The sequence below is a fragment of the Eptesicus fuscus genome, chromosome 9 (genome assembly GCF_027574615.1).
Source record: "Eptesicus fuscus isolate TK198812 chromosome 9, DD_ASM_mEF_20220401, whole genome shotgun sequence".
Taxonomy (NCBI): domain Eukaryota; kingdom Metazoa; phylum Chordata; class Mammalia; order Chiroptera; family Vespertilionidae; genus Eptesicus; species Eptesicus fuscus.
The window spans coordinates 96,002,232-96,016,312 of NC_072481.1; the positions used below are offsets into that span (position 1 = coordinate 96,002,232).

The 14,081-nt window shown below is 37.8% G+C and overlaps 1 protein-coding gene across 1 annotated transcript in view; it reads left to right on the forward strand.

Moving 5' to 3' along the window:
- EXOC2 (exocyst complex component 2) overlaps positions 1-14,081 on the forward strand; it is a 262,715-nt gene that overhangs the window by 211,046 nt on the left and 37,588 nt on the right. The window contains exon 23 of the mRNA XM_054721573.1: positions 2,191-2,332. Coding sequence (XP_054577548.1) covers positions 2,191-2,332 — 142 coding nt within the window. The remainder of the gene's footprint in view (positions 1-2,190; positions 2,333-14,081) is intronic.

The window sequence follows — 14,081 nt, forward strand, 5'->3', positions numbered from 1 at the left end:
AAGGGCTCCTGGGCTGCCAGAGTGATGTCTGACTGCCAGCTTAGGCCCCATTCCCTGGGGAGCTGGCCTAAGCTGGCAGGTGGACATCTCCCAAGGACTCGCAGGCTGCCAGAGGGATGTCTGACTGCCAGCTTAGGCCCAATTCTCCGGACGCAGGCCAGGCTGAGGGACCCCCTGGGGTGCACGAATTTTCGTGCACTGGGCCTCTAGTTTGAAATAATGGACTCTATTAGGATATATAGGACTACTTGTGCCATTTTTAGAAAATTGTGTTTTTCAGGAGTTTGTCAATTTCCTCTGTGTTGACAGATTACATAAAACTATAATGTCCCTTTCAAAAGCCTACTCTTGACATTGTTGGTTTTCTCATATTAATCTTTTTAAAAATTTAATAGATTTCTGGTCTTATCTTTAATTATTACTTCTACTTTCTTTGAGTTCAATTTTCTTTTTCTAGCTATTGAAGGTAAAAGATAAAAATATTAATTTTGAGTTTTCTTCTTTTAAGTCTTTCTTTCTAAGGGATACATTTTTGGTGATAAAACCCATTGCTTTACCTTTGTCACACAGATTTTGATATGTTGTATTTTCATTGTCATTGTAGCTTCTTATTAATATTTCCTTTTTGGATGCCTCTCCTATTTTAAGAATTAGTACTTGTATCATTCCCAGAATATCTCTAATTATCATTTAAGTTTATGTTTCTAAATATTAGAGAAAAAGAGGGATGAAGGATATTGGAAGGGAGCTCAAGGTTCATTCCATACTGTTTTCCTCAATTGTTCATCCTCCTGGGTCTGATATATTTGCTTTTGGGTGAGAGCCCTTTCTTAGGTTACATGGGTGATATATTCTTTGAATCTTCACATATTCAAAAATATGTTTGTTGGACTCTGTTAGTGAATGGACTCTCTCAGATAAATATAGGACTCTTGGGTTGCATTTCTTTTATTCCTGTAGATATTATTCCAGTGATTTCAGATTTCAATGTTGCATCTGAGAAAAGCTGATTACAGACTGGTTTTTTCCCCTTGTAGGTAAATTATTTGTCTTAATCTGTTAGCCCAGTGGTTGGCAAACTGCGGCTTTTGAGCCACATGCGGCTCTTTGGCCCCTTGAGTGTGGCTCTTCACAAAATACCACAGCGGGCGCGCACGTACAGTGCGATTGGAACTTCGTGGCCCATGCACAGAAGTCAGTTTTCGGCTCTCAAAAGAAATTTCAATCGTTGTACTGTTGATATTTGGCTCTTGGTTGTTTAATTATTACCTCTTCTCTAACTGCTCATAGTTCTCTACTTAATTGTGTGTGTGTGTGTGTGTGTGTGTGTGTGTGTGTGTGTGTGTGCATATTTGAGCTCTTTGGAACTATCTTCTAAGTCTCTTCCTTCATAATATCCACCTCTTTACATTTTTACTTTGTGCTTTGAAGTACTTAATTGTACCTAATTTCAATCTTAGTAGTGACCAACAGTTTCATCAATTCATCTAGTCAGTTGTTAGCTGATGAAATCATGTGTTTTATCTTCATGAAGTCTTTTTTATATCATACTTTAACCTCCTTAAGGGTTTTCAGTATTTTTCTAAGATCAAGTGGTTGCTTTTCTCTCCTACAGCTGAATTTCCTGCTTGGCAGATATTCTCATTTATAGCTGCTAGACTCACTAGCTGTGTGCTTGTTTTTCAACATTAGCTTCTTGAAGTTCAGGTGTGTTGTTGTAGAGAAGGTTGTGTTCCATGGGTCAGTGGTGTGGAAGCAGCTAGACTGCCAGTCCACTGAAGAGGAGCCTAGGCCCAGACTCTTCACTTCCCACCCTTAATGCTCCATGAACCCATTGTAACTGCTTGGCCTCTTGGGTGCCAGTGAGACCTGGCCCAGACTGGTCAGACGGATGCTCACTAACCTCGCCCTGCTCCACTCCCACCACCATCAGGACCTCCCAGTGCATGTGGGCTGGACATTCTGTAAAAGACCTGTAGACCACACATGGGGATTCATTCTTATTTTATTGAATAGTCATGCTAAGTGTGGTCTTTATTACTGAACATAAAATAAAGATGTGGTTTTTTTAGGATTGTTGCTAAGTACTTTTAAAATACGCTGAAGTGTTTTTAAATTTACATTACTTCCTTTTTTTTCTTTCACCCTCAAATGGACAACTTATAATTACTCTGTATTATGTGTTTTTAGGTTAGCATGGCCTCATTGAAAGAATTAGACCAAAGATTGTTTGAAAATTACATTGAGTTGAAAGCAGATCCCATTGTTGGCTCCTTAGAACCTGGAATTTATGCAGGCTATTTTGATTGGAAAGACTGCCTGCCTCCAACAGGTAAATGGTTTCAAGTTATCCTAGTTTTCTAAAAATAGTCTAATCTATCTAGAGTAATAAATATGGATATGCTTTTTATCAATTAAAATATGCTTAAAATACTTTTTTTAAAATTCACATTTCTTAATATTTACTAAAGGATTATAGTATGATTGTAACTTTTTATTAGCTTAAAACCATTTCTTGATGGTTTGGAATTTATTATACTTTTTAGTTAATAATACTTAATGATTTAGTTACTTTTAAATTCCAGAGAATAATTAATTAAACCTTATATTATTTGATCATTTTTAGTAATGCATACTTGCTTCTTATGATACTGCTTTATTACATAGATATAATAGACTTCAATAGTTATGCAATGATTTTGTGACCATGATAAAAAAATTTAGTTAAGAAATCTGGGCACTTCTACATAAGACCTAATTATTAGTACTAAAAGGCGAAGGATAGAAGGAACATGTGTAGGAGAGAGATTATCAAAGAAAATTGAACTACAAGAGAATGACACAGTTTCAATATTGTCTTTGCTATTTCAAATGAAAGTCACATCCCTTTACCATATATACTTTAAAAATAACTATTGTTTTCCTTGCCAGTGTGGCTCAGTTAGTTGGAGCATTGTCCCGTACTCCATAAGGTGGTGGGGTTCAGTGCCTGGTTGGGGTACATACAGGAGGCAACCCATCGATGTTTCACTCCCTCTCTCCCTTTCTCTAACTAGGATGTGGTGGTGCTGGGGTTCAGAGTTCAAATCCAGCAGGCCCTACCTAAAAGCGCTATGTTGTCAGGGTAGACAAAGAGCACATTAACCTCCATTAAAAACCTACTAAGAAAAAGACAGATAACCTGGTAGAAGAAAAACTACAAATCATAAAATTCACAAAAGAACTAAAATGGCCAACACACTACTCAAAAAACACAAACTAAAATTGCATTTCATTGTCATTTTTAAAAACTCTCCAGTTGGCAAATGTTAAAAATCTTGATAATAGCTGCTTTTTGGCAAAAGCACCAAGAAATAAACTATCCCATCATCTTTCTAGGAGTGTAAATAGGCACAGCTGTACACAAATATATACACATAGGTGTGTAGGTTTATGTGCGTGCATATATATGCTTATATAATTTACTTAAAAATTCTAAGAATTTATCTTAAGAAAAAGATCAGACAAGTAAGCAAAGAAATATGTGCAGTGATATTTATTAAAGCATTGTTTTATATAAACAAAATCTAAAATACTACTTAAATGCTCATTAGTTAATAATTCATGAGATTCACACACACACACACACACACACACACACACACACATTATTTATATATTTGGTAGATAAATGCATTTATTATCCTCTCATTTTTAAAAAAGAATATATAATTTACAATGTATACAATTCCATAGAGTCATCACACTCATGAAAAAAAAGGTGCATTTAACACTAACTTATTTTCTTCATAGACACACACTTGATTTGACAGTTCAAAAATGATACCAGATAATCTAGATTTCAGCAAGTCATTTGACTGTTTTTCCTGATATGCTTTTGGAATTCACATTGTTAGAATAACTACAGCCAGAGTATCTTAATGTTAGTCCATAGGGAAGTCTCTAGTTATTGCAAGATTTTTTTTAACAGTATTAGCCATTTGAAAATGGAGAAGTAAAAACTGTAGCCAAATTTATGAAGATAAATCTAATAAGGTTAGCTTATCTAGCCCCATTTTACACTTACATTATACTTACAGAGTTTATATGATGCTTTTGTGTAAGCCTGTGATGGAATATTCTAAAATTAGTGATAAAATTTAGCATTCTTTATTAATTAGTACTACCACTGAATCAAAAATAGAATCTTCAGAGGAATTCTGATCTCCAGAAAGGGTGGAAGAACCTGTATCAGGCAGGCTAACCCTTCCATAGTTAAAAATTTTAAGCAGTAGAGAGTCCTAGAAAGTAAACAGAAACTGGAAGGAATGCTTCAACCTTTGAAGGAGGTGAACCTGGACTGGCCAGATCTGTCTGTATATAGGTGTCACCTTAGGGCTCCCTCCAGTCTGCAGGACCTGGTAATTACTACTCCAGCAGAAAGTCAGACTTGTGCTGTAACGAATGCTGGCTGAAGAAAGTAACAGTAGGAGAAACTTACATCTAAAGGACGAAATGAAATCACCTGAAATTGTGAATATGTGGGTAAATATAAAAGGTAAACTTTGTTATTTTTGATTTCTAGTTTCTTTTAAAAGAATCGTTTGATGTGAGAAAAATCCCTAAAATTTACTAAATTAAATTCACACGAAAAACCTTTCTTTGTAGAGAACTCAAAGTCCAGATAGTTTTATTAGTGAATTCTATGAAATGTTTAAGGAAAATTAATACCAGTTTTACACAAACTTTATCAGAAAACCTTTTTTTTTTTTTTTTTGGACACTCCAAGTTCAGATAGTTTTACTCATAAATTTTATGAAGCATTTAAGGAAGAAATACCAATTTTACACAAACTATCAGAAAATCTAGGAGAAAGAAATACATTCAGTCTCATTTTATAAAGCCTGCATAGCCTCAAACCAAAAATCTGATAAGGGCATTACAAGGAGAGAAAATTACAGCCTAGTGAATCAAATAATGTACTATGGAGTACTAATACATTATGACCAAGTAGGGTTTATCTCAGGCATGCACAGTTAGTGAAACGTTTGAAAATCAATCACTATATTAACAGCCTTATAGTCATCTCAGTAGGTTCAGAGACATCACCTAACAAAATTCAACATTCATTCGTGATAAAATAATACCAAAAAAGTGTTTTCACTCCAAGACATTACTTATGTAGACAGTCCTAAAGAATCTACCAAACTACTCTCTGAATCAATATATAAAAACCAATTGTATTTATAATACAACAACAAAAATTGGAAAATAAGCTCATAAAAATCCCATTTGCATTAAAACATACACAATTAGGAATAAAGAGACATTTAAGATTTCTTCACTGGAAATTACTGCTGAATGAAATTAAAACCCAAAATAAATGGGGATATGCCATGGTTTTCTATTGAAAGTCTTGATATTGTTAAGAATATCAAGACTTCCAAGAATATCACTTCTCCCAAATTGATCCATAGATTCAGTACAGTCTCAAAACCTCAACAAGATTTTTTATAGAAATTGCAAGATGGTTGTAAAATCTGTTCAGAAAAGGTTAAGGAATTTATATATCTAAAACAATCTTAAAGAATAGGAAAGTTGTCATACTCAACATTAATTGACTTCAAGACTTTAAAGCTACTGGATTAATTGATAGTATGGTTTTAGCATAAGGATAAACAAATAGATCCATGAAACAGAATAGAAAATATTAAAATAGACCCATACAAGCATAGCTGATTTTTGACAAAGACACCAAGACATTCCCATGGGGAAAGAAAGTCTTTTCAACAGATATACTGGAATAAGTACCTATACTAATAAAAGGGTAATATGCTAATTAGACCAGATGCCTTCTGGAAGTCCATCCAGACAAAGCCACAGTGGCTGTGAGGGCTGAGGGTCAGCGGCACGGGAGAGGGAGAAAAGCCGCCCTCCCTGCGGCCCCAGGTGCCAGCGCCTGCGGCCCGGGTGAAGTCGGACACCCACGGTTCCCTATGGTGTGGCTACGTCCGGCCTGGGCAAAGCCGGCCCGGGTCCCGTGTGCCTGTGGCCAGCCAGAGGAGGGAATCCTGGGTCCTGGATGCGGGGCCAAGGCAGAGGCGGTTAGGGGCGATCAGTTCCACAGGGGAGCAGTTAGAGGCGATCAGGCCAACAGGGGAGCAGTTAGGGTCAGTCAGGCAGGCAGGCAGAGGTGGTTAGGAGCAGTCAGGCAGGCAGAGGGGTTAGGAGCCAGCAGTCCTGGATTGTGAGAGGTGCAGTCGGACATCCCCCAAGGGGTCCCGGATTAGAGAGGGTGCAGGCCAGGCTGAGGGACACCCCCTCCCTGCACACGAATTTCGTGCAACAGGCCTCTAGTATATATATATGAACAATCATTTCAGAAAAGAAGATACATAAATGGCCAATAAATGAAAGGCATACAACATTGTCATTGGAGAATGCAAGTATAAACATAATGAGATACTACTCCAAACCTAGTACAATAGCTAAAATTAAAGAGACTGACAATACTGTTACATGTTGGCAAGGATATGGAGCAACTGGAACTCATACATTGTCATCAGCCTGTAAAATGATGTAGCCACTTTGGAAACAGCTTACTACAAAGTTAAACATAAGTCTACCCTGGGAACCACCAATTTCACCTCTAGGCATTTTCCCAAGAGAACAGAAAATAAGTGCACAAATAGACTTGTACAGTGTGGCCATCACAGCTTTATTCATAATAGCCAAAAACTGGAACCACCTAAATATCCATTAAGAGGAGAATGTATGAAGTTGTAGTGTATTCATATAGTATAACAGTACCATTCAGTGGGGTGCTACTTATCTTGTTAATAATACATAGCAATGTGGATAGATCTCAAAAACATCATGTTTAAGTGAAGAAGCCAACTGCAAAAGGACATCATGTAGGAAGAGTTGGTTCCATTTAAGTGAACTTCAGGCATAGGCTCACTCATCTGCGCTGACAGAAACCAGGACGGTTACTGCCTGTGGGGGTGCTGGGGACTGACTGAGAGGAGGCATGAGAGGACTGTTGAGGAGCCCCAGAATGTTTTGTATCACGATTGTGGTAGTAGGTACACAGTTACATACTTTTTATCAGATTGTATACTTAAGATCTATGCATGCACTGTTTGTAAATTTTATGAAAAAAAATTCAATGACTAGAAAAAATGTAAAATAACAATTTAATTACTAGAAAAATAGAAAGATATAATTAGAAACTAAAATGTCACATACGTAAATTGTATAAGGACAATTGTGAGCATGACATAATTAACAATAGGAGGGAAGAGATAACAGCTTATTGAGCTTACACATACATTCTAAAAGTTTTAGATATTTGCAGTTCCAACTGCTCTGTTAGGTGGCTGTGCAGCCAGTGAAATTATAGTTACAACTAGCTTTCCCGTTGCAGGAAAAATCCTGCAATAGGATTTCCTGCTGCACTCTACCCCGCCTCCCCTCCTCCCTTGTCCCCCGCCCCGCCTTCTCCTCCAGCCCGCCTGCTTTTCCGTTCGCCCCCGGCCCCGCCTCCGCCCTGCCCTTGTCGCCTGCCCCGCCTTCTCCTCCAGCCCGCCTGCTTTTCCGTTCGCCCCCAGCCCTGACTTCGCTCCTCCCTTCTCCTCCCCCCCCTTTTGACGCTGTCTTGATATGCAAATTAGCCGCCATCTTTGTTGTGGTAATTTGCATACTCGTCCTGATTGGTTGGCGGGTGTGGCTTAGGTGTAGCGAAGGTGCGGTCAATTTGCATATTTGTCTATTATTAGATTAGATTACAAAAATGTTGTGTCCAGAGATAGGAGGGGCAGATTCCTGTGTCCTGGAGTCATTATCTAGTCTTAAAACCAGGCTGTTTTAGCTTGGAGAAAGGATTAGGCACAGATCTAATAGCTCTCTTCAAATATCTGATTTAAAAACAAACAAAAATGAAATTAGTTCTGTATAGTGCAGAGATTATTAGAATTACAGTCAAATAGGTAGCAATGTAATTGCCAGTTTTCACATTGAGGATGTCCACCCAACAATTGGATATGCTGTTATCAGGGACTCTGAATAGTAAGAATACATTCTTCTAAAGGAATTTAGAATGGTGCTTCAGTCATACAAGTTAGTGCTTATCACCAATACATTTTGAAGGACATATTTATACTTTGTGCTCTGGCCAAAGATGGAAATACATGTATTTGGAACACTGAGACTAGAATAAAAAAGTGAAATGAGTGTGTTAATCTATTCTCAAAAATTTATAAAATGTTTTCATAATGTACAAAAAGAAAATACTTTTTCTTTTCATTCACAAATTCAGCAAATATGTAGTCTGTTACATACAATGTACTCTACAAGTTTTTCAAGTTGTTTCTGATTTCCGAGTTTAAAATCTAAATAGAGAAGCTGGTATACAAGAAACTCACACTGAGTATGAGATGAAATTATTGTGATTCTTAAGTTAGAAAACACTCAGATTCTCTTTCAGTATCATGCGTCCTCTGAGAATTGAAAAAATATATGGAGAACCAGGGCAGTAAACTCAAGAGTGTACCAACTCATGTTCTTCATGCTCAGGAATATCTTTAAAATGAATATTTGCTAGAGGAACTCCTGAAACTGTTTTTTAATCTGTGGCACATGCTTCTCTTTTTAGATACTTGGTGGTGTGTGTGTGTGTGTGTGTGTGAAGGCAGGTATTTGGTGAAAAATAGCATTAAGTGGCAAAGAAAGTTAAGCCCAGCATGATGGCTCAGTGATTGAGTGTTGACCTATCAACTAGGAGGTCACAGTTCAATTCCCAGTCAGGGTACATGCCCGGGTTGTGGGCTCAATTCCTAGTGTGGGGCGTGCAGGAGGCAGCCGATCGATGATTCTCTCTCATGATTGATGTTTCTATCTCTCTCTGCTTCTCCCTTTCTCTCTAAAATCAATAAAAATATATTTAAAAATAAAAAAGGAAAGCAAAATTTAAATGTCAAAATAGATCTATATTCTCTTATGATTTTATATCCATTTATTTTTAAAAGCTGTATCTGCTTGGGTCCCCTTTAAAATTAAAGTCCACTGAGTTATGGGTGAAAAACAACTTTTGTACTGTTTGACTAATTACCTATTATTTTCTATTAAATATCTTTTTGTTTGCTTTTACCTAAGAAAAATATATTTCCACTGCCACATGAAGAGTATCTTGATTAGTTATTGTATGTGGGTTGTTGATGTTTTTCAGCACTTTTCTCCTAATACTATTTTGTGATTTTAACTAGATTGTTGTATTTAAGTAAGCTATTTAACTTATTTCTGCATGAAGAACTCCGGAGTGGTGGGTGGGTTGCTTACCATTTATATTGTTAAATTGGCACCTCCTATTTAAACATCCATCTCATCAGTTGTTAAACTTTACTCATAGGGAAAATCTTTTTCTGAAATTTTTTGGGGAGTTTACTTAAGTTCATTTCCAGGTCTGATATGGGGTCTCTGAAAAGATATTGCTATAGTGCTTTGTGGATCATCCTTATTGATTAGTAGTCATGTTTGGTATTAGAGAAGGATGAAAAAAGGGACTCTCACCCCACCAATATCTCAACCTAAACAGAAGGAAAGACAGGAAAACACTATTTGAATTTTTTGGAATGGGGAATCGAGGAATAACAGCTCTCTTCTCTCTCATGTTTCAAACCAATTGAAGAGTAAGACAGTAGAGTTGGCAGATGAAGAAACTGGTATGGAGAATATAATTTTGATGTAAGAACCAGATGCGCTTCCTAGCCTCCAGCCTCCACCTTGAAACAAGCCACCAAAGGGAAAGGCTGAGTCTGCAGAGCAAATATAACTTCCTGGGTTACTCTCTCACATGGCTCCTGGGTGGAGAGGGAAGAAGAAAGAGACCAAACTCCCATGCTCAGGAGTTTAATAGATTTGCTCAACCCAATCAAAGGATGGATTAATGTCCATGCTCCACACACTGGGAGGTTCCACCTCTGTAGGAGCGGAGTAGGGAGTGAGACAAGGAGCCAATAGTGTTGGGGGAGGAGGGAAGAGAAAGGGAGAACCCCACTCACAGAAACCAGAAGAGGGGGAAGATACTGTTCTTATTAAAAACCAGACATACAAGATATAGCTAGCTCTAGGCATGCAGGCAAAGATATGAGCTGATTTCAGCAAATAAAATAGTTGTGCATTTTATTAATATACAAAGAAGCAGAAATATTTCAGAATCTACATATTAATACCTATTACAAATGAAATATCTCTGCCAACAGTTTAAGGATTAATTATAAAGACATTTTGTACAATAATAAATTGACCCTGAAGTGTTTTTCACTCTCTAGTCAACTTCCGGTTGGCTAGATGGAATCCAACTGCCAGTACCTCCCTCACTTCCAGTTCCTTCTCAGTTTGCCTGTGACTTTTAACTGCATGTATACCCATTGCTCCTTCCTTGGCCTGGCCAGGGCTGATTGCACCTGCTTCCCAGTCCCATCCCTGCTACTCTCTTAGAGGCTGCATGCCATCAGCTCTCTTCTCTTTCTCCAGGCCTTTAACAGTGTTTCTCTGTGTCCATAGCTTCTAAATGGTACCTGGCTTTTGGCAATAGATTTATTCAACTAGTTGATTGATTAAAGAGAAACACTTTGCATAAGTTTCTCCTGCCAGAGATGATAAGGAAAAATAAACATCAACTAAAATACCAATTTAAAGTTTGGTTTTTTTAAAGTAAAATACCTTTTCAACAGAACATCAGGTTGAATTGGTTTTTTTTAATCTATTAATGTCAAAGGAGAGAACTTTGGTCCATTAAATAAGATAGCAGTTACCAAAAATAACATGTGAATTACCCATCCTATATAATCTACACTAATAAAAGAGCAAGATGCAAATCGACTGTACCTTCGCAACGCCCACCAGCCAATCAGGAGTGAGTATGCAAATTAACCCAACAAAGATGGCGGGTTAATTTGCATACACAGGCACCGAGTGGCCGGGGGTGGGGCAGGCAGCATGGGAAGGTGGAAAGGCGGCTCTGGCTGGAGCGAAGGCGGTGCTGGCAGCCAGGGTAAGGAAGGCCCATTTTTGCACAAATCTTCGTGCATCAGGCTTGCCAGCGGGCTCATGGCTGGTGAGCGCAGTGGTGGTGGCAGGAGCCTCTCCCGCCTCCACAGCAGCGCTAAAGACCCCACAGGGGATGTCCGCCGAGGGGTCCCGGACTGCAAGAGGGTGCAGGCCAGGCTGAGGGACCCCCCCCCCACCACACCAGTGCACGAATGTCGAGCACCAGGCCTCTAGTTTATAAATAATTAGAACATTATAGAATAAATATAACTCAAATATTTCATAAATGTAATTTCACCTTTCCAAAATTATTCTGAAGACTGTTTGAGCCTGGCAGAATTTTGTGAACATCATATTCCTGGTGTTATTTCTTGGACATTTAAACATCTGTTCTCTGAATTTGGAACATGAATGGTAACACTCAGTGAAGTGGCTTTTTCTCTATGTCCCATCTTCCACAGGCTTTCTTCATTCTAGTCATGGAGTAGTTTGACTTCTGCTTTTGATCAAAACAGATGCCAAATGAGTGAACTTCATCTCCAGAGAGAGAAGTCTCAGTCAATAATCTTTTCCTGTACTGAATTCTGAAAAAATAGTTTTTATTAATTTCTTGGACTATTTATTAATTTTATTTAAAAATTTTTGTGAAGCCCTAGCTAGTTTGGTATGGTGATTAGAGCATCAGCCCACAGACTGAAGGGTTGTGGGTTAAATTCCAGTCAAGGACACAAATCTCAGTTATAGGCTCAGTCCCCAGTCCTGGTCAGGGTGAGTGTGGGAGGCAACCAGTCGATGTGTCTCTCTCACGTAGATGTTTCTTTCTCTCTGTCTCTTCCCCTCCCTTACACTCTCTCTCTCTTAAAAAAAAAAAAAAAAAAATCAATAGAAAAAAAAATACCCTCAGGTGAGGATTAAATAAATATATAAAATAAAGCAATTTTACATTTTCTAAAATAGTATAGTCATCTTTTTTAAAATCACAGTTTTATTATTTCATCTCACTCCCCCACCCAAGACATTTTCTCCTTTTTTATAAGCAGTTTAATGTATTAGAGTTAATGCTGTAAAACAATTTGTACAGTGCTTTGGACATTTGGTTATAATTTCTTTGTCTGCCAAGCATTTTTCAATAAAGTTAATTTTTGGCTCCAATAGTCTTCAATGTGAAATTTATTAACTTTGAGATGACCTGTGGCCTACATATTTTCTTCATTGCATGCCTTATCTGTTAAAGTACTTACTTTATTATGTATTAAATTGATAGTTGTGAACTATGCTATTTGGCATTGGTAAACTTAACATACTATTGTGCAAATAAACATTTGAAGTCAATTATAAACTTTTTTATTTTGGACATTTTCTGACATATCAAAATAGAACAGTAAAACAAATCCTTATTGACCTATTGGCCAGCTTCAACAGTTATGAGCTCATAACCAGTCTTGTTTTATCTGTGCCCCATCTCTTCTCCTCTACTACATTGTTTTGAAATAAATCCCAGACATTAGATCATTTCATCCATACACAGATCAGATAAGGGCTTATTTTTTAAAAACATAACCACAATACCTTTATCAGATCTGGAAAAAAATCCTTAATTTCATCAAATATCCCATCAATGTTCAAAATTCTCATAAACGCTTTTTATATAGCTTATTCAAATTAGGATTTAACCAAAGTCTACATGTTACTTTTGGTTGATATGTCTCTATAATTTTTATTATTTTGCTCTCTAGGAACCCCTCCCCAGCTTATTTGTTGACTAAATCAGGTTGTTTGTTCTGTAGATATCCTCACTTTCTGGACTTTTCAGATTGCTGCTTCATGGTGTCATTTAAACATGTTCCTCTGACCCTTATGTTTCCTATAAATGTGTGATTAATAAAGAAGCTTTATCAGTTTTAGGGTTTGATTTTATCTTAATTTTGTTTACTACCACCAGAGATACATAATATTTGGCTGCCTCTCTTTTTTGATGTCAAGATTGAAATTGGATATAAATGGCATCAGTTTGATTCACCCTTTAAAGTTTATCATAACTTTTCATCCAATGATCATAGTACTATATGTAATTATTGCCATGATCTATTCCTTTTTAGGGAGTGCAAACTAATGATTGTTAGCTGGAACATTAAGTAAAAAAAATTAAAAATTCGTCAACTATTTGGTTCCTACAGGAAAGGCAGGATATATGCTTGATTCTTAGGAGTTTTCAGAATGAGTTGGTTGCCTCATATATTTTTAAAGGTGATCAACAAGATATTTTTTTTATTTTGTATTATCTTTATTAATTCATGGTTTAAACATACATAATGAGTTTCAATTCATTATAGCAGTTGTTATTTTTTACTGATCACATTGTACCCTCTCTGGTGGGGGAATTTTGTTCTATGGTTCCTGGCTTCTGGAGTCGCAGCCTGTAATGTGCCCCTTCTCTCAGGTGTGCTGAAGTGTTCTGTGTGCACTGTGTGCCTGCGTGAGCGAGGCATGGAATCGGCCACCACAAGGGAAGGAAATAATACAAATTTGAAAAATGAAAAAACTTCCTCTCCCTTAACTTTCTATTAACTTTTTTCACACTTTGTCTCCATCCTCCCTATGTACCCCCTGACTTTTTTGTAATCTCTCTAACTCTCATTAAATCTCATCTAAAAGTCTGTTCTATTATTGGACAAGCAGTGTTAAGAGCAATCACATTACCTGGTGGTTTCTTACATTCCAGCAATGTCATCACTTCAGTTCAAGGCAACCAGTTAAGCCCATTCCTTAACATTACAGTTCCTGCCAACCTGGTAGTGGAAGGTCAGATCCCCTCTACAGTATCCTACATAATAAAAAGGTAATATGCAAATTGCATCACTCCGCTATGCCCACGATTGGGCCGGCTGGAGGCGCGGGGGGCAGGACTCAGGGTGGCTGATTGGCCGGCGGTAAGAGGGGGGGCGGGGGGGGCGGGGGGGGGGCCGGGGACTCAAGAGTCCCCGACCCCCCCTCCTCCCGCCGGCTGCGGAAGGACCCGGCACCAGTTTTCCACCAGCAGCAGTTTTCCTCTG